General features: G+C 44.9%; 1 protein-coding gene across 3 annotated transcripts in view; it reads left to right on the top strand.

The window, feature by feature from the left end:
* Dym (dymeclin) overlaps positions 1 to 25,703 on the top strand; it is a 262,686-nt gene that overhangs the window by 13,992 nt on the left and 222,991 nt on the right. For 2 of the 3 annotated variants that reach the window (XM_052155709.1, XM_052155710.1), the window contains 5 exons: positions 12,526 to 12,716; positions 21,066 to 21,116; positions 21,514 to 21,566; positions 23,528 to 23,621; positions 24,730 to 24,863. In XM_052155709.1, the coding sequence (XP_052011669.1) occupies positions 12,577 to 12,716; positions 21,066 to 21,116; positions 21,514 to 21,566; positions 23,528 to 23,621; positions 24,730 to 24,863 (472 nt within the window). In that variant the 5' untranslated portion in view covers positions 12,526 to 12,576. The remainder of the gene's footprint in view (positions 1 to 12,525; positions 12,717 to 21,065; positions 21,117 to 21,513; positions 21,567 to 23,527; positions 23,622 to 24,729; positions 24,864 to 25,703) is intronic. The other variant, XM_052155711.1, reaches the window with a different exon arrangement.

Genomic DNA, 25,703 nt, shown 5'->3' with positions numbered 1-25,703 from the left:
GTCTCTCCCTGCTCTGCCCTCTCCCTGCTCTGCTGGTTGGCCTGCTCCTGTTTGTCGCTCTCTGGGTAGAAGACTATACTCTACTTAATGTAGCCCTTGGAAGAGTCTTTCAGAGACGTTGCCATTACCCCACCAACCCTTGGTGTCTGTGGCTAGTGACCACCGTCCATTTCTCTAGCCACCTGTGTCAGCTGAGATTTCTTTTTAAAGTCTTGAGTACAAATGGTGTGCGTGGAAGATGGGAACTGACTTGCTCAAGTTGTCCCCTGATCTCTGTGCGTCTTCACAGTGCATGTCCTTTTGTCATTTCCCCATTGCGCACACACAAAAATATATTTACATTTAAGAAGCATTTATTTTATGTGTATATGTGTGCCTTGAGTGCATGAATGTGCGTCATATGCATGCAGGTGCTGACGGAGGCTTCCTCACGGTGTTTGGTGCCCTGGACATCACAGGTGGCTGTGACTGCTTGCTGAGCTTGCCGGAAGCCACACCTGTGCTCTCTGCAAGAGCAGGAAGTGCTTTTAACTACTGAGCTGTCTCTTTGTCTCAAAGCAAATAAATAAATAATTTAATTAATAAATGGAGTTCTTTGACCTCAAATTCTTTCATTTTTTCATAGCTTGGATAGAAGTAGCTCCAGAATAGTTATTTACCCAAGTCTACCGACAGAATGTCTTTCAAGTTAGCATCTGATTCGTTAGTGGCAGAGACCTGGTCTTGTAGTCACCTCACACCTAGCATTTGTTGCCCTTCTGTCACAAGCGTCTGTGGAGTGCATGCTTGGCTCTGTAAGAGAAATAGCATGAGCCTGGAATGCTGACAGCGCTGTAGCACTGACGTTTGAAGGGGGTCCTTATTTGGGGGTACAGTGATGAAGTTAATGTTAATTTTTATGAGAGCCAGACGTCAAATCCAAATATCCACTAAGTAAAGGTTTCTGGTTGAATTTTGACTGAGAAGGCAAGACTAAGTGTATATCCTGGAGCTGCTCACTCAGAGACACTAGCACAAACCTGATGCAGGCTGGACTCTCCCAGAAGATCACAGAGATCATTTGGCATATCTTCTTTTTAAAATATAGTGCTAGCGCGTTTATTGTTGGAGGAAAATGAGGCAGTACAGATGGGCAGAATAAAAAGTCTTTCCTAACCCAACAGATTGTCAGTTTACTTGTCCATCTGTCTGTCCAACTTTCCTTCCTCTCTCTTTCCCTTCCCCCCTCCCTTTTTCTTTGCAATAGGGTCTCATTATGTAACCATGGGTGGCCTGGAATTCAGAGACCCACCTGCTTCTGCCTCTAGGTAAAAAACTTAAAATGCAAGTTTATTTCTTCCCTTCCCTTCCCTTTCTGTCTTTCTTTCTTTCTTTTTAATTTTTCTATTTTTGTTTTTGATTTTATGATTTATTTATTATATGTGTACACTGTAGCTGTCTTTAGACACACCAGAAGAGGGCATCAGATCTCATTATGCATGGTTGTGAGCCACCATGTGGTTGCTGGGATTTGAACTCAGGACCTTTGGAAGGGCAGTCAGTGCTCTTAACCTGAGCCATCTCTTCCGCCCTCTTCCCTTCCCTTCCCTCCCCTCCCCTCCCCTCCCCTCCCTTCCCCCCCCTCCCCTCCTCTTCCCCTCCCTCTTTCTTCCTTCTAGTTCCACATGGGGTTTATTGTGGGGGAAGAAGGGCAAAGGTGGCTACAAAGACAAAGGAGAAAGAGAGAGTTGTGGGTTGTGATGTAGCAGCTCGCAGGTAAAGGTGGGACGTGAGCCAAGTGGATTCTGGGAATGCATGGCAGTTGCAACAGATGTGTGGGTCCTTGTTGTCTGTGTGTGATGTCACTGGGTTCGGAGCAGACCTGGCAAACCAGTTCCTGATACCAACATCTCTCCCCTTTGCAAGTTTCTTTCTTTCTGTATATTTATGTGTGTTTCCATGCATGTGCCACTGTGGGAATCTAGATCTCAGAGGACAGCATGGGGAGAGTCAGGTCTTTCCCTGTACTGTGTGGGTTCTAGGGATCAGATTCGGGTGGCCAGGCCTGGTGGCAATGCCTTTACTAGGCCCATGTTGCTGGCCCCTAATCCCCGTGTAACCACTCTGTGTTACTCTGGCCTTGGTGTCTCTTACGGGCAAGTTGTAATTATCCTGTAAGAAGTGGCATGTTCATCGTGTTGGTAGAACCCTGCTGCTGCCCAGATTCCTCTCAAGCAAAGCTTAATTATTCAGGATATGTGTCTTAGTCACTGTTCTGTTGCTGTGAAGAGACCACGACCAAGGCAGTTCTTTTTTTTTTTTCCTTTCTTTTTTTATTATTATAAATTTATGTATTATATGTAAGAACACTGTAGCTGTCTTCAGACACCAGAAGAGGGCATCAGATATCTTTATGGATGGTTGTGAGCCACCATGTGGGTGTTGGGATTCCAACTCATGACCTTCAGAAGCGCAGTCTTACCCGTACTCTTACCCGCTGAGCCATCTCTCTAGTGGCAGTTCTTATAAAAGAAAGCATTTAATTGGGACTGGCTTACAGTTTCAGAGGTTCAGTCCATTATCACAATGCGGGGGAGCATGGCAGCACACAGGCAGATGTGGTGCTGGAGAAGGAACTAAGAGTTCTACATCCCTAGGGGGAAGGGGAGGAGATGACTGAATGACAGAGCGACCAACTGACAGACAGACAGACAAACAGACTTGGCCTGGCATGGGCTTTTCAAACCTCAAGCCCACTCCCAGTGATACACCTCCTTCTAATTCTTTCACGTAGTGCCACTCCCTGGTGACTCAGCATTCAGATATACAGGCCTCTGGGGGCCATTCTTCCCCCTTCTACCGCAACATGTCTTCACATTATCACACATGGAAGATCTAACTTCTGTGCAGAGTGCTTTATTATATGCTATTCTACAGTGTAATTTATCCCTAAGTGATCATGTCTATTGTTTAAACCATTATGATTCTTGTTGTAAACCATGGTGTGGCTAATTCACAGAACTCATTAGTTCGTGTCAGTCTGTGTGTGAAGTAGGTGCCCTAAGAAGCAGATGGAAAGCTCTTCCTTGTGCAGCTGAACTGTTGGAGGGCAGTTGATAGATGCACAGATGAAAATGTTAGGTGCCAGTGTGAACATCCCTTCGCCCTTGTTCCGCCTCACCGGTTAGGTACGAGTTCTGTGTGCACAAATCTCCAGCATTGGTGTCCACTCCCCCCCCCCCCCACACACACACACACACTGCCCCATCTTCGCTTGGTGCTTCCTGTCATGAGCAGGGCGGGGAGGTCTAGTTTCCTAGCTTCCTTTTGGGGACCGGCGGTGTTGGAGTAGGCAGGTAGGATGGGAGGGCAGGGGAAGCATGGTGTGACATTGACTGTTACTTTATCGTAGTCCTCACACTGTTAGCAGAGTGTAAGCCTTTTCTACTCTGATGGATAAAAACAGTACTTTACAATCATTTAATTTTTTAGATTTATTCTTTTAATCTTTGCATACAGATGTGTTTATGTAAATGTATGCTGCCTGTGTGTCCCTTCAGAGGCCAGAACATGGGCGCTGGAACAGAACTCAGACCCTCTGGAAGAGCTCTTACTACAGAACCGTCTCCCCAGCCCCGCTTTGTTGCTTTAGATGGCGCGTTTCACTCGTACTCAGGTTGTAGATGTCTTCATGTGTTTATTGACACGGACCATGATAATTTCAGCAAGGTCGTTCTCTTTTGCAGAATGCTGGAGGTTAACAGGGAGAAGGAAGAACAAAAGAGAGGCTCAATTCTTGCCTCTCAGGAGTGATCCACCTAGGAGACACTTTTTATATAATGTAGGAAGATGCCATTTTACATAATGAGAGCTGGAGGGGTGATGAGGAGGTGAGGGAAAGCTGTGTGTGTGTGTGTGTGTGTGTGTGTGCGCGCGCATGTGCGCGCGCGTGCACATGTACTATTAGGTAATATACTGTGGCGAGGGATACCTGGTGGGCTCAGGCCAAGGTGTGTCCTAGTAATTATGCCATGCAATAGATCAGGTGTAAAAGGGGTTTATTTGGGGGAAGGAAGGGGAGTGAGGGTCTGGAGAAGGGGAAGACGCAGACAGAGTATGGATAGAAGCAGAGACGAGAGAGAAGAGGAGAGGACACAAAAAAGATGAACAGAAACAGGGAGGGGTGCAGGAGCACAGGAGAGAGAGAGACACACAGGCAGAGACAGAGACACACACAGGCAGACAGACATAGAAAGACAGAGATCACCACGCTGGGGGGGGGGGGTCCTCTGATCCGACTGCACACAGCTGGTGGCAGTGGTGGCAGGTAATGACAGAGCAGTTGCTAGGTCTCTGAGGGGCAGCCAGGTGGAATCACCTGTAAGCTAACACATACAAAGCACACCTGTGTATTAAGTTTCAAACTTGGCACGTGTGGTTGAAGTGCCTATTTAACATATCAAAGCACACCTGGCCTCCATGTTCTCCCAGCATCCCTCAGTTCCTGCTTGTAACAGGGTGTGGCTAGTATAGCCCTGTCCCCTCCCTGGACCTTTCCTTTCCCAGTCTGGTCTTCCCTATAGAATCCAAACATTTTGATTACCTTCTCTTCTCTCTGACCCTCTCTCTTCCTCCTCTGTATCTCTGTTTGCATGTCGACTTTGGCCTCCTTTCCCGAGAGACTGGTGAACTTGTCAGGGAACTAGTCCTGAATAAACCTGCTTTTATACCTTTAATTTGGCTTGAATTGGCTTATTATGTCGGTAGAGAGATCTATTGTGTATGTGTAATCTGCAGGCACTTAGGTCAGAGGCTGTTGCTCTGAGTTTTAAGCATCAGACAGCTTGGCAGCTATTGTAATCCTTGACCTCTAGCAGCTAAGTGTGCCGCAGCCAGCAGCTGAGCGTGGACTGGCTAGTTTGAGGTCCTGTAGGCCGCTGGTCCTGAGCTCTCGGGCTCCTCAGCCTGTGGCACGGTAGTATGGCTTACAGGCCCTTGACCGTCTTCAGGTTTGGCAGTTCCTAGAAACCTTTCCATGGCCTAGGGCATACATCTCCACTTCAGCTCTTGGGAGCCTCTCTGCGCCTGTTTCTGGCCCAGCTACTCTGTAAACTTTAAGGCTGCCTCTCCTGTTATTGCTGCAGCAGCTGTGGCCACCGCTCGGCTGATGTTCCCCTCAGTTTGTGCCCTGCTTAGCCATGTCATTGATATGAAGGTCAGAAGTGAGCAGACATGGCCACTTGCACCCTTGAAATCCCAGCACTTGGGATGTAGCAGTAGGAAGATCAAGTCATCTTTGGCTACAGAGCACGTTAAGGCCAGCCTGGGCTACATAAGATCCTCTCTTTAAAATGCAGACAACAAGAGGCTGGAGAAGTGGCTCAGCTTAAACCCTGGTTTCAGGGGATCCAACACCTTCCTGGCTTCCTCAAGTGCTACGTGCATGTGGAACACAGGACATACATGCAAACGAAACTCCTACACACACAAATAACATCTTAAAAAACCCACATAGAAACAACAAAATCCCAAAACAATAGCAACCCCCCCCCCCCCCCCACATACAAACACACACGCTAAATCCCACTTGGATCCAGGCGTGGTGGTGTTGTACACCTGTTACCCCAGTGCTTGTGAGGTGGAGGCCAGCCTAAGCTACACAGCAGCTTCTAGGCCAGCCTCTTCTCTTCGTAGCCAGCTTAGATTTATGTATGAGTGGCTTTCATGTACCATAACATGTATGTGTACCACATGCATGGTCCGTGTGTGTCTGGTGCCTGAGGAGGCCAGGGGTTGGGATCCCCTGGAGCTGGACATAGGTATAACTGTGAGCCACCATCCGGATGCTGGGAGTTGAACCCGGGACCATTTTAAGAGCAACAAGTACTGTAAACAACTGAGCTGGCTTGTTATGCCCTGGAGGCCTCCTGTGGGCCCAGTGCTTCCACACCAGGAGGCGGCGCAGGAGACTGTCTCAGGCTGGCTCAGAATTGAGGTCCACAGCTGCTTCACCAGCCAGGAAAGGAGCTCAGGCTGAGCTGTTGCTGAGCGTGAAGGACCACACCACAGAGGCAGGCCCTCTGCTGGCTCCCTCTTGTCGTCTATTCTATTGGCACGAACGGTAGACCACAGACCATTGTAAGATATTTGTATTTCTTGTGTTCTCCCCCCCCCCCTTTTTGTGTGTCTCTGTGTGTGCGTCTGTGTAGTTTATTGACATTTGATCACAAACAACAAGATAGCAAACAACATGCAAAAATTTATTTCCTGAAAATGAACTGCTTTCCATTAGCATTGTTTTATCTTTTTGGGAGTGGGGTTGGGAGAGGATGCCGGGACTTAGTATGTACCTCAGGCTAGCCTCTGGCCCTCCTGCCTGAGACTCCCAAATGCTGATGTGAGTGTGTGTGTGTGTGTTAGAATACTAGCAAGTCTCTACCACTGAGTTGCTGGTGCAGACTTATTAATTTTTTCAGTGTTGTATCTCAGTGTTGTATTTTTACTTATTTGGTAAGATTTTTTTGAGTTGTATCTGTATGCAACTTCTTACTTGTTTGTTAACATTTTTACTAAGTTTCAAATGAAGAAGACTGGAATACCACAATAAACACTACCTGTTCTCATCTTTATTTTGTACTAGTTACAATGCACTCCCATTTAAAAATAAGTTGCAGTTGTAATGACTTTTTACCCCAGAAGGGGGAGCCACATAAGCCATCATCTTCCTGCTGAGTCAGCGCATGTGCAGCATCTAACCAAGTCCATGGTTCTTATTTGTGTAAAATGTGTTTTTTTTTCCTCCCATTTTTTCCCTTTGTTTTTCCAAATATGGGTTCAAAGTTCACACAAGGCATTTGGTGCTTATAGCCCCTCTGTCTCCTTTAGTTGACAGCAGCTCTCTTGTGTACATTTATTTTCTGATACCAGTGGATGGTCTTTGCCATGCTAGGCTTATTTGTTTGTGTGCTCAGCGAGTTCTCATGGGCTCTGCCTTCTTTATCTTGTTGATTTGAACACCTAAGAAAGCATTTGTATCCATCCCCCTTTCCCAAGACGGCATTTGTCTGTGTAGCGTTGCTGTCTTGGAACTTGTTCTGTAGACCAGGCTGGCCTCCAACTCGCAGGGATCCTCCTGCCTCTCTCCTGAGTGCTGGGATTAAAGACAGGGCCACCACCACCTGGCTTGTATTTGTATTCTTTTAAATTTCTTAAAAGTGTGTTTTATCCTATAGAGTGTATTCTCTATGCTAGTGAACAGACCTTGAGAAGAATGTGTATTCTTCCATGTTGAGTGACAGGTGTCAGCAGCAGACAGCTGTGGGGATGCTCCTGACCTCAGCCAGTCTTACTGAATCTGTGCACAGTGGCATCTGACAGTGTTTGAGAGTGGTGTCGTCTTGGTTAGGGTTTCATTGCTGTGAAGAGACACCATGACCACAGTAACTCTTCTTACAAAGGAAAACATTTTGGGGTTGCCTTACAGTTTCAGAGGTTCAGTCCATTATTGTCATGACAGGAAGCATGGTGGCATGCAGGCTGGAGAAGGAGCCGAGAATTCTATGTATGGCTAGGCAGGAAGCAGGAAATATATATGTAGGTAGATGATAGATAGATAGATAGATAGATAGATAGATAGATAGATAGATAGATGGATGCAGACAGACGGATGCTGGGTCTGGCTTGAGCATTTGAACCCCCACATACTTCCTCCAACAAGGCCATACTTACCTCAATGGGCCTGCACCTCTTTTGGGGGGGGGCTGTACCTCTTAAGCATTCAAATTTGTGAGTCTGTGGGGGCCCATTCTTATTCAAACCATATAGGCACTTTAGTCTCCATATAGTAATGGAGATTCCTCCCTTCTCTCTTTGTCTCTTTCCCCATCTCTCTCTGTCTCTCTCTCTGTAATTCTGTCTGGTTTTTACCTCCTTTATTTTGACAGTTTAGAACTTTTGTAAATTTATTTTTCTCTGGTGCCAGTGACAGAATCCTGGGCCTTTCTTACACTGGGCAAACACTTGGCACTGAACTACAGGCCCTGCATGCCTTTCAGTGTTGTTTGCTTGTTTGTTTGCAATAAGGTCTGGAATTATTAGAGATCTGCCTGCCTGTGGCCTCCAAGTGCTGGCTAAGGTCCTTGCTGCCCTGCATGACTCTGTTCTTTTGAGTTCTGTTTTTTTTTGTTTTTTGTTTTTTGTTTTTTTGTTTTTTTTTTTTTGTGCCCCTTGTTTTTTGTTTTTTGTTTTGTTTTGTTTTTTGTTTTGTTTTTTTGTCATCTTGACATAAACTGTAGTCATCTGGGAAGAGGAACCTCAGTTGGGTAAATGCCTCCATCAAATTGCCTGTAGGCAAGTCTGAAGGGTATTTCCGTGATATGGAAGGCCCAGCCCACTCAGGCTCGTAGGCACGACTGTGGGGGATTTTCATGATTGTTAGTTGATGTAGGAAGGCCCTACCCCATTGTAGGCAGTGCCATTCCTGGGCAGGTGGTTTTGGGTTGTGTAAGAAAGATAGGCAGTAAGTAGCTTCCTCTGTGGTTGTGGATCTCAGCCTTCCTAATGCTGCGACCCTTTAATACAGTTGTTCAAGTTGTGGTGACCCTCAACCATAAAATTACTACATTCCTACTTCAGAAATGTAATTTTGCTATGTTTTGAGTTACTATGTAAATATCTGATGTGCAAGACATCTGATAAGAGATCCCCAGGGGGTTGTGGACTGCAGCACGCCTCTCTCCTGGGTTGGGCCCACGCTCTGTTAGCAGCTCTCCTTGGCAACTGTCTATGACTCTGGTGTCTCCAACATCTTGGGGTCCCGAGACAATCCAGGTTTCACCTTTACAGCTTCACATAATGGCCTCTCTGAGCCTCCAGGCAGGGGCACCCTTGACACATGCCTGGCCTTAGTGACTTTCCTTAGTCACAGAGGGAGACTCCATAGCCCCTTTCTTCGATCCCTGACTCTAAAGCCAGAATGATATGGCTGAAGCTGCCAAGTCCTGCTGCCTCCTGGGGCTGGAGCCTGGTTTCCTTCAGATAGATCTTCACCGGCTTTCTGTTCTCATTGGTTTGGTCTCCTTCACTGCCTAAGCTTGGCTGTCCTGAACCTCGATTTGTAATCCAGGTGGCCTCAAACTCAGAGATCCACCTGCCCCTACCTCCAGAGTACTGGGATTAAAGGCATGCACCAGCACACCTAGCTCTAAGCCTTCCTTTCCTTTCCTTTCCTTTCCTTTCCTTTCCTTTCCTTTCCTTTTTCCTTTTTCCTTTTTCCTTTTTCCTTTTTCCTTTCCTTTCCTTTTTCCTTTCCTTTCCTTTTTCCTTTCCTTTCCTTTTTCCTTCCCTTCCCTTCCCTTCCCTTCCCTTTCCTTTCCTTTCCTTTCCTTTTTCCTTCCCTTCCCCTTTCCCTTTCCCGCCCCTCCCCTCCCCTTCCCTTCCCCTTTCCCTTTCCCGTCCCTCCCCTCCCCTGCCCTCCCCTCCCTTCCCCTCCTTTTTTCTTTCTTTCTTTCTTTTTTTATTTTTAGTGTCTTATGTATAAGATCATATCATCTTCAAATAAAGATACTGTCTCAGTTAGGGTTTTGCTGCTATGAACAGAAACTGTGACGAAAGCAGATCTTATAAAGGACAACATTTAATTGGGGCTGACTGACAAGTTCAGAAGTTCAGTCCATTATCATCAAAGTAGGAGTATGGCAGCATCCAGCCAGGCATGGTACAGAGGGAACTGAGAGTTGTACATCTTCATCTGAAGACTGTTAGCAGAATACTGGCTTCTAGGCAGCTAGGATGAGGGTCTTAAAGCCCACACCCACAGTGACACACCTACTCCAACAAGGCCACACCTACTCCAACAGGGCCATGCCTTCTTATGGTGGCCTTTACCTGGGCATATACAAACCATCATAGATATGTTGACTCTCTTCTTTCCTATTTGTTCCTCTTGGTCTTTGGTTGTTTTATTGTGTAGCTAAGACTTCAGGTACTCTGTTGAAGAGGTATGGAGAGAATGGGCACCCTTTCTTATTCCTGATGTTAGTGAAAATGCCTGAGTTTCTCATCATTTAAGTTGATGTTGGTTTGGGGCTTGCTGTATATCCTCTTTATTATGTTGAAGTATATCCCTTATATTTGTAGTCTCTTCAGGACTTTTATCGTGAAGGGATGTTGGGATTTTGTCAAAGGCCTTTTTTGCATCTAATGAGATGATTATGTGGTCATGTGGTTTTTGTCTTTTAGTCCATTATGTAATGTTAAACAATTCCTGCATTTCTGAGATGAAGTCTGTTTTATATTTATAAATATATGTGTATGTATATGTATATATATATATATATACACACACACACAATTTGATGTGCTCTTAGTTTGCAAGTATTATATTGAAAATGTTTGCATCTATGTTCAAAAGAGATATTGGTCTGTAATTTTCTGTCTTTGTTGGGTCTTTGTGTGCTTTTGGTGGGGCTAACTGTAAAAGAATTAGGCAGTGTTCCTTTAGTTCTAGTTTGTGGAATAAATTGTATTGGTGTTAATTCTTTGAAAATCTGGTAGAATTCTGTGCTGAATCCATTTGGCCCTGGGCTTTTCTTGTTGAGAGACTTTTAGTTCTTCTAATTCATAGTGATTATGGGTCTGTTTCATCTGCTTATCTGATCTTGGTTTGTCTTCAGTAAGTGCTGTATATTCTCTCTCTTTTTTCTTTTTTCTTTTTTTAGTTTTTCGAGACAGGGTTTCTCTATGTAGCCCTGGCTGTCCTGGAACTCACTTTGTAGAGCCAGGCTGGACTCGAACTCAGAAATCCACCTCCCTCTGCCTCCCGAGTGCTGGGATTAAAGGCGTGCGCCACCACCATTCTGCAGTGCTGTGTATTGTCATCCACCCTGCTTCTATAACTTTTTAAATTTCTCTTGTGATTTTTGTAGTGACGCAGTTGCTTATTAGTGTGTTGTGGGATCTCCACAAACTTGTGTATTTCCTGTCGCTTTACTTATTGCTTACTTGTAGTTTTATTCCACTGTGATCAGACAGAATGCAAGCAGTTGTTTCAGTTCTTCTGTATTTGGCAAGACTTGTTTTGTGGACTAGCATATGGTGGATGTTGGAGACGTTCTGTGTGCAGCTGAGAAGAACGCACATTCTGTATCTGTCAGATGTAATGGTCTGTGGATGTCTGTTAAGTCCAATTCATCTATGGTCTAGTTTAACTCTGAGAGTGTTTAGTTCTTTTTATTTTCAATGACCTGAAGATGAGGGCAGGATATTGAAACCTCCAACTATTAGTCAAGCAGGACATATCTGAATTTGTTTGTTCATTGGTGGTTTGGTGTGCGTTTGTGTGTGTGTGTGCACGCACACAAGTGTACACACAGTTGGGAAACCTAGTATTTGTTAATGTACATAATTACAGTGCTTCATTTTTTCTTTTATTAAAGATTTTGTTTCATGTATATGGAGTTTTGCCTGCATGCATGTCTCTTCACCCTGTGCTTGTAGTATCTGTGGAGGGAGAAGGCATCAGAACCTCTAGAATTGGAGTTACAGATACTGTGAACCACTGTGTAGGTGCTGGGAAATTAACCTGCGTTCTCAGCCAAGAGCAATGTCTCTGTGCTCCCTTGTTTATCTCCTTGGTGACTTCTTCCCTTTATTAAAATGTAGAGGCCATCTTAACTTTTGACTAATGAAGCCTGCGTTAGCTGTGTCAGGATAGTATGTGGGTTTGTGTTGAACTGCCATTCGCTTGCTAGATTGTCTCATGTCTGTGCGTCTCTGCAGTGGATGGCATTTCTTTGGAATTGAGAACTCTGACTAGAATCAGGATGGGACAACCTCCCCTCCCTCAGAAAGTACTGTGAGTGCGAGGGAGCTAGTACTGCGAGGGAGTGGGAGGTTTTTTTGTTTGTTTGTTTGTTTTTTTACTTACTTTTTCTTTTGTGCTGGGGCTTCCAGACTTTGTATTTCTTTAGCACTGTTGTTCTATTTATAAGAAAATTCATTTCCAGACTACTCTTAGTAACTAGTAAATTAGGATTATTGACAGTTGGCTTTGAGACATTTTCTTGGGCAGAGTTATGTTCATCTTTTTTTTTTTTTTTTTTTGAGAAAAGTTTATTATGTTTTTACTCAACATGTGTGCTTCCTTGTAAGCATGTGCACACATGTGGGCAGATGTCCTCAGAAGCCAAGAGAGGACCCTGGTTGCCATGGAGCTGGAGTCACTGGCACCTGTGAGCTGCCTTACCTGGGTGCTGGCATCAAACCCTGGCACTTAGGCTGGAGCTGCAAGTGCTCCCAAGCTCAGTGTCTCTCCAGCCAGGCACGTTCATCCTAACGTGTGGTGTATGCAGGGATTGGCACTTTTGTGTTTTTATCGCCTCTGATAGGTTATAATCCCATTTCCTCCCTTGGGAGTTTGCACCTGGGGTCCAGTGTATTTACAAGTGTGCCTTTAGAGGAGGTGCAGTTTATGTCTGTGTAGCTTAGAGCTACAAACAGTGTGATGTTTATTTGAACAGTTTGAATAGCTTTTCCCTTTTTGAATAGGTTGTCTTGTGGAAATGCCCGTGTGAGGAGGAGCTGCCTATTGCATAGAAGATGGGATCGAACAGCAGCAAGATCAGTGATCTCCCTAAAAACGAGTACTTAAAAAAGCTATCCGGCCCGGAGTCTATCTCCGAAAACGACCCCTTCTGGAACCAGCTCTTTTCATTCTCCTTCCCTGCACCAACCAGCAGGTAAGAGGCTCCTTGGAGCCTGACAGTTCTCACAGAAGGCCACAGGGGTGTGTGTGGGGGGGGGGAGGTGGGGGGGAGGTGGGGGGGCGCGCTATCAATGTGCTACCTCCCAGTGGGCTTTTACTCGGGTCGCTGGGGGCATCAGGAGAAAACCCAGAGGGTAGGAAGTAGGGTTTTGTCTTATGGTCTGTCTCCTCTCTCAGCATCAATTCCTCTGCCAGCAGCAGTTCGTCTGCATCTCAAAGGTGGTGTGGAGTTATTTCCACCAATTTAGTCTTACGAGTCTGTGTATGTATAAATGATAGCATTATACTTCCCTCCTCCTCAGGTTAAGTAAAATATGTCTTGTATATGTAACCATATAGATGATAGCTTTATTTCTAATGCCTATGGAGTAGCCTTTAAACACATTTAATCAGCTTCTGTTTATGGACATTTAGACTTTCTAATGTTTTGTTAGCTCATCGCACAGAGTATATTATTTTATATGAATTTTTTGGAAGTGAAATGATGAACCTTGATACAGGAGCAGTGTGGGAGGGTTTTTTTTTTTGTTTTTTTTGTTTTGTTTTGTTTTTTGGGGGGGCTTTTTGTTTGTTTGTTTTTGGTTTTGTTTTTGTTTTTTTTCAAGACAGGGTTTCTCTGTATAGCCCTGGCTGCCCTGGAACTCACTCTGTAGACCAGGCTGGCCTCGAACTCAGAAATCCGCCTGCTTCTGCCTCCCAAGTGCTGGGACTAAAGATGTGCACCACCACTGCCCGGCTGTTTATCTTTCTGAAACACAGCTCAAATAGATAAAAAATGAAAGTCAGTTCAGATGTAAAGTCAGATAAGAATGCTGCAGATGAGGGCAGTGTGGGTGCACTGGGTGGACAGGGATGGTTCTGGAAAATTCTTCGAGAGTCTGGAAGGAACCGGAATAAGAACAGCCCCAAAGAAAGGTGGGTGGTGCAGGTGGGTCTGATCTAGGGCCTGTGGGCTGCGTGTGTCAGAGATGGTTATAAGTGTGGCCCAGGGCAGAGTTACAAGCTTAGCTGAGCATGTGGTCTTGTGTTTTGTTTTTTTCATACCTTAGTTATAGATGGCTGCCTTGTAAAGGTCGGACATTCCTAACAGGAATAAAGGCAAGGGCCCTCCCAGTGTTGACATGGTGTCTGTAGTTGGGAGTAAAAAGTTAAAATTTTACTTCCTTTTTCCCTCAAACATGCATTTTTGTGATTTAGACGCCAAAGGCATTTATATGACATTTATAAAAACCGGCTTGTCTTCCTCCGTCCCTTCTCTGTGCCTGATTCTCTCGACAGATTCTGTTCCCCAGAGGTAACCCCTTTCAGTTTGCTCAAATATTCTTCTGAATGCTATTTTATACATTTGTGAACAAATACACACTTACGTCACCCTGAGTTTTGACCAAAATAGCATGAGTCCTACGTCCTTTTTACCTCCTTTGGTTTTCCAAGACAGAGTTTCTCCAAGTAGCCCTGGCAGTCCTGGAACTTGCTCTGTAGGCTAGGCTAGCCTCCAGCTCGTAGATATCCTCCTGCCTCTGCCTACCAATTAAAGGCCGTTCAACCACGTCTTGAATTGATTATGTCTTGAAGCGCCTTCTGTCTATTATTAAGCCTTATCCTTCCTTTTGGTTTGTTTTCAGTGTCTTGTTTTTTTCATTTAGTGTGGCAGTGAAGAACATGATGTGCCCAGCGGGCAGGAGTGGGTTCTTGTAATATGAGGCCATTTTGACAAAGCCGCGTGTGTTAACCTGCCGGCTGTGTTGAGAGGAGTGAGGGGCAAGTGTGACAGGCTTTGCTATTGTCAGGGAATGCTGAAAGTGCTTCCTGGTGATCTCCTGGTCTTTTGCAGTGACCTGACAGGCTGCTCAGGCAGGAAGTGGTCTAGAAAGGGAGACTGAGTCCTGACTGGGGAACAACAGCCGTGGCTGTCCTGCTGCTTGCTTTTGGCGCACGGTAGAAAGCCGAGGAAGTAGGATCCTTGTGGGCTCTTGTTGGATGGATTTGGTGATGCACATCCCCTAGGGCGGTGGCCCTCCGCCTCCCACGCTGCTTAGTACAGCTCCTCAGGCTCTGGTGGTCCCAAGCATGCAGCTACTTTTAATTTTGCTTCTGTCGTGAACCGTAATATAAATAACTGATATTGGACCCACAGGATGAGAACACTGCCGTAGAGTTTGGCAGGCCACACTCTCCTTTGCTTTAAGGAAGTTAATATTAGGTCAGAATAGCAAGGACTGTCTTAAAAGTGGAAACTGAAGAATGAACATAAATCAAACTAGTTTTCTAATGCACACTTCTTTTCAGTTGGAAGCCATAAGACTGACTTCCTTCCTTCTCTCTCCCTCCCTCCTTCCCTCTCTCCTTCTTTCTTTCTTCTTTCTTTTCTTAAACAAAGGGTGTTGCTATGTAGCCCAGGCTGGCCTGAAACTCTCCATCCTCCTGCTTTAGCCTCCCAAGTGTTGGGATCACAGGCATGAAATCACAGGCATGAGCCTTCATACCTGTTGGTCACGTGATTGTTGGGAATTAGTTGTTGAGCTGTTTAGAACATGAGCAGACCCTGCTGGAGTGCGGTTACCTGCGTCTGGTGCCCTCAGGTGCCTTCCTGCAGCCGCTGTGCTCATCTTGAGAACTATTCTACACACTGGGCACTAGATGGTGCTGAGATAAGGCAGAACGGCAGCTCTGAGCAGAGGACGGCATGCTCAGGTCTACTGAAACCCTCACATAGAGTTGGGGGAACCTAAGGAAGGGAAAATGTTTGCCAGGTCGAGACAAGCCAGGCCTCAGGGGCCGCGAGTGCTGCCGTGCCCATGGAATGCTGCGTCAGCCTTTACACTGCTCCCTTACAGTCTCCCCTGCCCCGAGCTGGGCTGCCTAAGAATAGCCTTACGTTATTTAATGTTGACCACATCACTGGCTTCTCATTCTTCATTAATAAAAATAGAAGTATGATAAATTTCCTTATAACCAGGTTTTTATGCATTTCTTGTTGTGTAAGTAGATGACTTTTTTTTTTCTTCTTCTTCTTTTTTTTTTTTTTTGGTTTTTCGAGACAGGGTTTCTCTGTATAGCCCTGGCTGTCCTGGAACTCACTCTGTAGACCAAGCTGGCCTCAAACTCAGAAATCCACCTGCCTCTGCCTCCTGAGTGCTGGGATTAAAGGTGTGCACCACCACCGCCTGGCAGTACATTAATTTTTTTTGAATCATGGTATTTGTATAACTATCCCCAGCCTCTATTTCCAAGACCTTTCTTCCATATGAAACAGAAGTGCCTTGCTCATTAAATAGTAGAGACTTCCCTCACTACAGGAAGGCCTGGGAACCTCTGCTACTCTGTCTAGGAGTTTGCCTGCACCAACTCTGTATCCTACGCTACAGAATCATGTAATGCATGCTATTCATGATTGACTTAAAACTTCCCTTTGTTATATACAGAGAAGCTCCATTTCTCCTTAGCATTGTTGAGTTTCAATGAACCACTTCAGTTTTTATTTCAGGGATTTTCTTTGTATTGTAATGAATAAGAACATTATGCCCAGAGGCCTTGCTAATGTAGACATTGTTAATTTATCAGTTATTTATGGAGTCTTTCTCATTCCAAGTACTAGATGCAACCCAGGGCTGTGTGTGTGTGTGTGTGTGTGTGTGTGTGTGTGTATAGACATGAATTACAGTGGCGGCTGTGTGCTGCCGTCTCCTCTTGGATGCGTGGACTCAACACCCTGAACTGTGCGTGGTGACCAGAGAGCTGCACTGTGAAGTCCCGAGGCTGCCCATTGACAGCTCACACTTGTCCACGCTGCGCTTCGCCCCTCACCCTCCGACGCCCTGCACTTGCTGTCGCTGTCGGCAGGCTTGCCTGAAAGGGAGAGGGGGCTCGTCCAGTACGTTTACCTTGCTGGAGGGAGTGTTTCTTCTCTGGCTGAGTGATCTTAAATTCTAAATGCTTTTCTCACTTGAGAAACAGAAAAGAGACTTGCCCTGAATCAGCTCAAGAGTGTCTGACTGAAAGAAACACGTGAGATGCTTAGCCGGGGACCATGAGCATTGTCACAGTGCTGAAGTGAGGGGCCAGGGCTACAGCTCCCTCTGCTGGCTCGGCAGCGTTGAGGTCTGAATTTTAAAGCCATTAATTTCTCCAATTTTCCTGAAAAATAAATGCAGTCTTCCCCACGGTGGCAGTTGCTGTAGTGTTGGCAGTGTGAGAGTTCCAGGCCTTGGATTTTGGCAGTTGAGTGGCAGCAGTTGATTGTCTGTGAGCCACATAAACACAAACACCTTCGGTTCTGACTGATGTAGTAACATTTTCTGCAATAAATTTATATGTAGTTTTGTCCTTTAAAATTTTACTGTGAATGGATTCTTTTTGAAGCATTAACCTTCCGGCAGTTTAACCACTGAATGGGGGTGATTCTTGTTAGTTTTGTGAATGATTTCTGTACTTCCCTCTTTGCTGATGTAAGGGGGGAGTCTTTAGAAATGCCTCTGTTAGCCGGGCGGTGGTGGTGCACGCCTGTAATCCCAGCACTCTGGGAGGCAGAAACAGGCGGATTTCTGAGTTCGAGGCCAGCCTGGTCTACAGAGTGAGTTCCAGGACATCCAGGGCTATACAGAGAAACCCTGTCTTGAAAAAACCAAAATCCAACAAACAAACAAACAAACAAACCAAAAACAGAAATACCTCTGTGGCTTTCTGAATGACCACTTGTTGGCTTACCTAGGCCTTGCCCTAAACTGACAAAGATTGCATATTTGTTACAATATACGTTGTAGGCCAAAAAATGATGTTAGTGTAAAGTGGCAATTCTAAAGATATTCTGTGACAGTTTTCAGTGAAAGGGGCAAAGACATTTGTCTTGTAAAAAAAATAATGTGGCTTGCTTAACAAATCTATGTTCAGAATTTTCTTATAATTTCCCGCAACAGCTTTTGGCATGTCTGTTTTCTCTAACAGGTTTAAATTGTGAAGTCTTCATCTTGTACCGTTTGTATATGGGACTGGTGTGCCTAAAAAGTAAAATACAGCCAGTCAAAGCTACTGGGAGCTGTGAGTGAAAGAACACATGGGCTTCCGAGGTCTGCTTTCTGAATATGCTGGGGCTGGTGATTACATAGTGGTCAGTCACAGCAGCTACCATTTTCCTTGTCATGTTTAAATTGGTTTTAATTCCTAATCACTCACATTATTTGGTGCAATTGTAATTATGACCTAGATATATTTTGTTTTTGTTTTTCAAGTCAGGGTTTTGTTTGTTTGTTTGTTTGTTTGTTTGAGACAGGGTTTCTCTGTGTAGCCCTGGCTATCCTGGAACTCATTATGTAGACCAGGCTGGCCTCGAACTCAGAAATCTACCTGCCTCTGCCTCCCAAGTGCTGGGACTAAAGGCGTGTACCACCACTGCCTGGCTTTTCAAGACAGGGTTTTGCTGGAGTAGCCTCGGCTGTCCTGAAACTCACTCTGTAGACCAGGCTGACTAAGAATTCAGAGATCTGCCTACCTCTGGCTCTAGAGTGCTGGGATTAAAGGTGTGTGCCCCCACTGCCCAGCTTGATATAATTTTTATAACATGTTATATGCATGATGCACTTTTCTTGCTTTAAAGGTATTCAAATGTATTTTTGCTTTATGGGCATGAGTACTTTGCATGTATATGTGTGTAGCACATGTATGTATGTGCACGTCATATGTGCCTGCTGCCCGGAGGCCAGAGAGTCAACCCTGTAAGGAGAGTTGTGTGGGGGCAAGGAGTGCTTTCTGTCATCCTCCTCCAGTCTCTTCAGTTCTCTTGTGTGTTGGGATGGCACTGGAAATAGCCAGATGTCTCCTGTGTGACTGTTTCTTTCTGGAACTGTTACTGTCAGGGACTGACAGGATGGCTGTGATCCAAGAAGCGCCTGATGTGGCATTGGCCAGGGCTGCTTCAGGACCCTGAGGTTTGTTTAATGGAGCTTTGTTTGGCAGCAAAGGTTTGATTATGCGATTATGAATTTTAACCATCTTTTAATGTCCTGCAGATATGGAGTTGTTGCAGTAAGCGAGTCTTAAGCCTTCTGTGTGGCATCCTTTATTTGATCTGAATTAGTATTTGCTGCCTCTTGTCCCTTTTGGTGTATTTCTAGTGCCCAGGTTGTCTTAAGAAACATTTGGTTTCTGACCGTAATTGTCTTGGAAACATTGGCATGTTATTGCAGTACTATTTTCCTTGTATTTACTTCAAATGATTTGTTGGTTGTCTCTTGCCAGCACATCTGAGCTCATCTGTTTAAAGTGCTGGGTGCCTGTAACTGCAACAGTGGCCAGCCAGCTTAGCTGCTTTCTACCTCACTGGGGCTCCAAAGCAAGAAGCTGGCCAAGCACCTTATTCTTAAATGCCTGAGAAGTGCAGAAACCTGGAAAGCGGGCGGAGGAGAGGAAAACCTCTATGGCGGCCATCAGTGTGCCTGGTTGAGTTCCTTCCTGTCCAGCAGTGACTCCCGCCCTTTCTGCGCGGCGGCCCCTTACAGGTCTCATGTCATGGTGTCCCCAGCCGTAAAATTATCTTGTTGCACTTGCCCTGCTTTCATGGAACGTAAATGTGGGGACCGAGGATGCTTTTGCTGGAAGTGATTGCTGAGAAGGGCTGGAGACAGCTGTGGGTAAGGAGAGACAGGCTTCGTGGCCCTCACCTCAGAAAGGCTGGTGCTAGCTGCCTGCCTAGCGCAAAGAGCAGCCTTCCAAGGAGGCGAGGTCATTCTGAGAAGGAAATCAAACTACTTCAAAGGATACATCCTTGGGGCTGGAGAGATCACTCAGCTTTTAAGAACACTTCCTGTTCCTCTAAAAGACCAGAGATCAATTCCCAGCACCTGCATCAGGTTGATTCGCAACCACCTGAAACATCTGCTCCAGGAGTATTGGACATCTGGCCGCAGTGGTCGTCTGCCCTGTGTGACCTGGTGGCCGGTTAAGATCACTGATTCACACACAGCTCATGCAGATGACCTGTGATGATCAGCCTTTATGCCTAAACATGGCGGGGTCTCTGTGCCTGCCATGTCTCTGAATCCCCATTTCTAATTTGATCAGGTCTCATTTACCATGCTGCCTTGGATATCCAGGAAGTATAGACAAGCCAACCTTGAACTCTCAGATCTCTGCCAATCTCACACACATGAGAGAACTGAAGAGATTGGAGGAGAATAACAGAAAGCACTCCTTGCTCCCACACAACTCTCCTTACAGGGTTGACTCTCTGGCCTCCGGGCAGCAGGCACACATGAGGTGCACATGCATACATGTGCTACACACATATACATGCAGGCAAAGTACTCATGCCACATCCAGCCACTGCCTTTCTTCCCATTAAGAAAAAAGAGCTGGGCACGGCTATGCTCACTTGTGGTCCTGGTACTAGGGAGGCAGGGACCCACTGATCTCTGAAGAGTGAAGAGAGACCCTGTTTCAAAACAGATGAGTAAGCAAAAGATTGCTTACAAGTATGGTAGTGTTTTACCTGTGTGTGTGTGTGTGTGTGTGTGTGTGTGTGTGTGTGTGTGTGTGTGGGGCGGTCAGAAGAGGGTACCGGATTCCCTGGGGTGTGTGTGTGTGTGTGTGTGTCTGTCGGTCAGAAGGTACCGGATTCCCTGGAACTGCAGTTAGAGATGGCTGGGAGCCTACCTGTGAGTGCTGAGAGCCAAACCCAAGTCTCTTGTAAGAGCAGCTGTTGCTCTTGACCTTTATCCCATTTGTCTTTCTCTGTCTCCGACTCCTGGTTTTTTGAGCTGTCTCTACATATTCCAGGCTGTCCTGGAACTCTGTGTAGACCAGATTGGCCTTGAATTTACAGAGCTGCCATCACTGCCCAGCCTTTTCCTTTGCCCATTTTTAAGTTAGATGTTTTGGGGTTCTTTTTTGACTTTGGGGTTATAGAGTTTACAAACAAACAAAAACCTTTTCACTACTGTTTTGTTGTTGTTTTATTTTATTTTATTTTATTTTATTTTATTTTATTTTATTTTATTTGTTTTGCTTTTTGGGGCGATGTGAGGTCTTACTATGTAGCTCTGGCTGGCCTGGAGTTTGTTTTGTAGGCCAGGCTGGCCTCAAACTCATAGAGCTTCCTCTGCCTTCCAGAACTTTGGTATTTAAGGTGTGTATCGCCACTCCTTTGTGTTTTTCTGTGTTTCTGAACCACTGAAGCTTGTATGAGTATTCTTTCTTTTCTTGCCTATTCCTTCACTTTTTTTTTTTTTTTTTTTTTTTTGGTTTGTTTTAATTTTGTTGTTGTTTGAGACAGGGTCTACAATGTAGCCCAGGCTGTTCTGAAATTCACTGTTGAGCTCATGTGTTACAGGTTGACCTTGAACTCATGGCAGTCCTCCAGCCTGGATGCTGCTAATAACAGGTACACAACTTGCTCAACTAGTTGACAGTATTGAGCCCCACACTTCACATGTCTCCTAAGCATAGTGTCACTTCTCTAAATGACCATAAGGGCGTGATCAGTCTGAGCCTTGTTCTGTTCTGGATTATATATCCCAGGTCCTGAAAGATAGGGCTCCCTAGGCTTTTCTCTCTGCTCTCTTGTGAATTAGAGTAAATTTCCAACTACACTGAAAATTGAATTGAAACAGGGTCTGCACTATAGTCCAGGCTGTGTAGCTTTGTGTATATTGCTAATTTTATTGTCTTCTTTGTTAATCATATTCTTGTTCTGATTTATGTTTTCAGTGGATACATTGTCAGCGTATCCATATTTAGTATTGCATTCTAAATTGCTTTTCATTTTTTTGTCTTTACAGTACTGAGTTGAAGCTGTTAGAAGAGGCAACTGTTTCAGTTTGCAAGTCTTTGGGTAAGATGGGAAGGGAGAGAAAAATAGGCAGTTTTTAAATTTTTGTGTTAAAAAATTTTAATAGTATGAGTTGAATTAATATAGTAGCATTCTTGATTATGATGGTGATGATAGTAATTATTTATTTCATGGACTCATTGGTGCTTTGTACAGTTTTGTCAGCGTGCCTTGTCTCTTTTTGTAGTGGTATTAGTGGACCCTCCTGGGATTTCAGGCACCGGGCCTTCCCTTGTATATTCTGTTATAGTATGTATTTGCAGATGTCTTAGTTAGGGTTTTATTGCTGTGAAGAGACCACATGACCAAGGCAAGGTTCCTTATAAGGGACAGCATTTCATTGGGGCTGGCTTACAGTTTCAGAGGTTCAGTCCATTATCTTCCAAGACGGGAGCATGGCAGCATCCAGGCAGGCCTGGTGCTGGAGGAGCTGAGAGCCATATTGATCCACAGGCAGGGGGTGGAGACTGTCTTCCACAGGCAGCCAGGAGGAGGCTCTGAGTCCACACTGGGTGGAGCTTGAGCCAGGAGACCTCAGTGCTTGCCTGTGCTGACCTACTTCCTCCAACAAACCACACCGATCCCAACAAGGCCGCACTTCAGAACAGTGCCATTCCCTGTGGCCAAGCATTCCAGCACATGGATCTGTGGGAGCTAAACCTCTTCAAACCACCACAGCAGACTTGCATTAATTTTTAAGAGTACATTCTGAAGAACTCCATCTTTGACACTCTTCAACACATGTCAAAAAGCTCACATAAATATACACTCTCAGTTCTGCATGAACTCTGACAGCTCAGGCCAGTGTTTTTTGGTGTTTGCGTTTCTGGTTCAACAGCGTCCAGGAATCTATGTTTACATTGGAAATCCTTGACAAAGAAAGTGGCTGTGCACCTGTGGCTGCCATGGTTTGAAGCTTTTGTACTTCAGAGACTTGCCATGATGTGTAATGTTTTTATGGATAATTTTTTATGTCCAGTTTGCTATGTTCAATAATTTCCTTTTAACTAAGAATTTGAGCCAGTAGATATGGATCTGTCCTTGAGAAAGTAATAACCTATATATAAAACTATGTAAAATTGAACTGGAGAGATGGCTCAGTAGTTAAGAGTACTAGCTGCTCTCCTAGAGGACCCAGGTTGAATTCCCAGCACCCACATGGCCGCTTACAACAGTCTATAATTTCAGTTACAGAGGGTCCTATGTCTTCTTCTGGTCTTCTCAGGTACGCACATGTTGCAAAGACATATGTGCAGGCTAAACATTCATATATAAAATACAGCAGTACATTTTATAATTTAAAAAGAATATGAAAAATTATAGTAATCTTGTTGCTTACCTTGCTTGAGGTTGCACTTGCTTCTACTGTAATTTTTTTTTTAATTACAACTATCTCTTAGTCACGGTTCTTTTGCTGTGATGAAACACCATGACCAAAAGCAAGTTGGGGAGGGAAGGGTTTCTTCAGCGTCTGCCTGCATGTCAGTGTTCATCAAAGGATCAGGTCAGGAACTCCAGCAGGGCAGGAGCCTGGAGGCAGGAGCTGATGCAGAAGTCATGGAGGGGTGCTGCTTACTGGCTTGCTCCTCATGGCTTGCTCACCCTGCTTTCTTCGAGAACCCAGGACCACCAGCCCAGGGATGGAACCACCACAATGGGTTGGGGCTGTACCCTCCCTCATTGGTCACTAATTAAAAACTGTCCTACCGGCCTGCATAAGACCCCATCTTAGGGAGGCATTTTCTTAATTGCGGCTCCCTCTTCTCATGCCTCTAGCTTGTGTCGAGTTGACATGAAATTATCCAGCACAGACTAAGAGTAGCATTTTCTCTTATTGTTTATTTTCTGAATTAGATGTGAAATCGTCTGTAAGAGTGATCAGTCAGCAATTTCAGTGTGACATTTCGTAAATGGTATGATATGCTCAGCATTAACTATTTAAATGCCTTTCTTGTCTCTTGCAGTTGAAAACAACCCTCGAACAGGAAATCTTGCCGCGTTAACTAAGGTCTTCCTTTCCAGAACCCGGGAGCTCAGGCTTTCAGCCGAGTGTCAGAAGTAAGTTGCTGGTCAACGTCTCCATGGCGTGGCATGCTTGGCGCTGTGAGGAATAGTTTTTATTTGGTGCAGGGAATAGGTTATGGTCTTTTGGAAACCCCTGTGGAGAAATCATTTTATTAAGAGAGAAAAAGTAATAGAAAGTTTTTATTTAAGGGTCTTCAATTGTTGGTGTAAGATTCAGTAACTTGTTTGATTCCAGCACTTTGTTTAGTTATTAAAATTATACTTTAAAATGATTAGTAATTATACATTTTTAATTCAGTTTTAAAATTAATCATTAGTTTTCTTTGAGTAATGCATAAAATGGGTTTCATGGTGACGTTTATTTGATCATGCTCATCCTGCCATTACCCTCCGTTGTCAGGGTGCAGTTGTTACAACAGGTGCTTCCTCCCGTTACCACTCCTCGTGATTACTAATCTAGTTTAAATAGTGACTTAGACTGATGTCATCTTTTTTTAAAAAAGATTTGTTTGTTTGTTTATTTATTATATGTGAGTACACTGTAGCTGTCTTCAGACACACCAGAAGAGGGCGTCAGATCTCATTACGGATGGTTGTGAGCCACCATGTGGTTGCTGGGATAACAGGTGGGAGCCACTGTGCTGCCTGGCTCTTGTAAATTGTTATAGATAGATAGTATCTTTAAGATTGTTTATTGCTCTGCTTATGAAGAAATATATCAAATCCGGTTAAACATTTCCTGTCCTGAATACAGCTAACAGGCACTGTACTGTGCTGCCACAGAAGTCTCCTTTGGTCACTCTGTGTGCTTGTGTGTAGTCTCTTCATGCTACCATAGTTTTAGCTTTCTTTGCTTTCACTCACTTTCATGTGAGACAGTTACAAAGCTAAGGGCACAACAGTCAAACCTACAGCTGCCAGTGACCGTTTCAGTCCAGTAGATTTCACTACGTCGAGTGTGATCTCACAGAAAATACAGACGTTGCCACTGGCTCAGTAGAACTAGAAGATACAGACATTGTCTTATAAGCAGGCTGAGCAGAACCATTCTCAAATTAGGAAAACACACAGACTAGAAACAGACCGACATTGCTTATGATTAAATACTGAATCGTAGGTGCTTCTGGTCTTTCCTTTCCAGCCACATCTTCATTTGGCAGACTCACAATGCTTTGTTTATTATTTGCTGCTTGCTGAAAGTGTTCATCTGTGAGATGTCTGAGGAGGAGCTGCAGCTTCATTTTACATATGAAGAAAAGTCCCCCGGCAGTTACAGTAAGTAATAGGTCGATGGCAGATTTTAGGATTAAAGGAGAATCTGACTTAGTGGGGAAGGGCACTGCCTCTCAACAGTGCAAGCCAGGCTGCCCGATGTGAAAGGGGAGGGAAGAGCCGCCCTCCTGGTCATCCTGTGACCTCCACATGTGCACTGTGACTCCTGTGCTCACACCCGCTCAGCATACACTCTCAGCGTTTAAGAAGCATTTGAAAACTCAGGAAAAGGCCTTCCTCCTTTGACGTCTTTATTGATTCTTGCTGTAACCAAACACCTGACAGAACAGGGGAGAAAGGGTTTATTTTGCCCGGAGTTTGAGGGTGCATTGTGTCATGGTGGGGTGTGGTTGCAGCAGGAGCACGAGGCAGCTGTCACCTTGTATCTGCAGTAAGGAAGCCGAGAGAGTCGATGCTGGTGCTTGTCTGCCTTTGCCTTTTATATGGTTTGGTACCTCAGTCTGTGGGATGGCGCCACCCACTTCTAAACCTAATCTGGAAGCTGTGTCACACGCATGCCCAGAGGTCTGTCTCGTGGGTGATTTGAGATCCGGTCACATTGACAACCAGTGTAAGCATCACAAAGTCTGCTCCTTGTCAACCCGACAAACATATCACTTACCACTTAGTATTGTTGCATTTTTAGACTTATTTATTTTATGTGTATGAGTGTTTTACCTCTGTGTATGAATGTGTGACATGTGTGCACCTGGTGCCTGAGAAGGGCAGAAGGAGGCATGGAAGGCCCTGGAACTGGAGATGAGGATCGTTGTGAGCCATGGTGTATGTCCGGGCCCTCTCTGCAAGGGTGACAAGTGTTCTTTATTAGTATTATTATTAATT

Source organism: Apodemus sylvaticus, chromosome 13, assembly GCF_947179515.1.
Source record: "Apodemus sylvaticus chromosome 13, mApoSyl1.1, whole genome shotgun sequence".
In the NCBI taxonomy this organism is placed as follows: domain Eukaryota; kingdom Metazoa; phylum Chordata; class Mammalia; order Rodentia; family Muridae; genus Apodemus; species Apodemus sylvaticus.
This window is presented reverse-complemented; position numbering and strand designations above follow the sequence as displayed.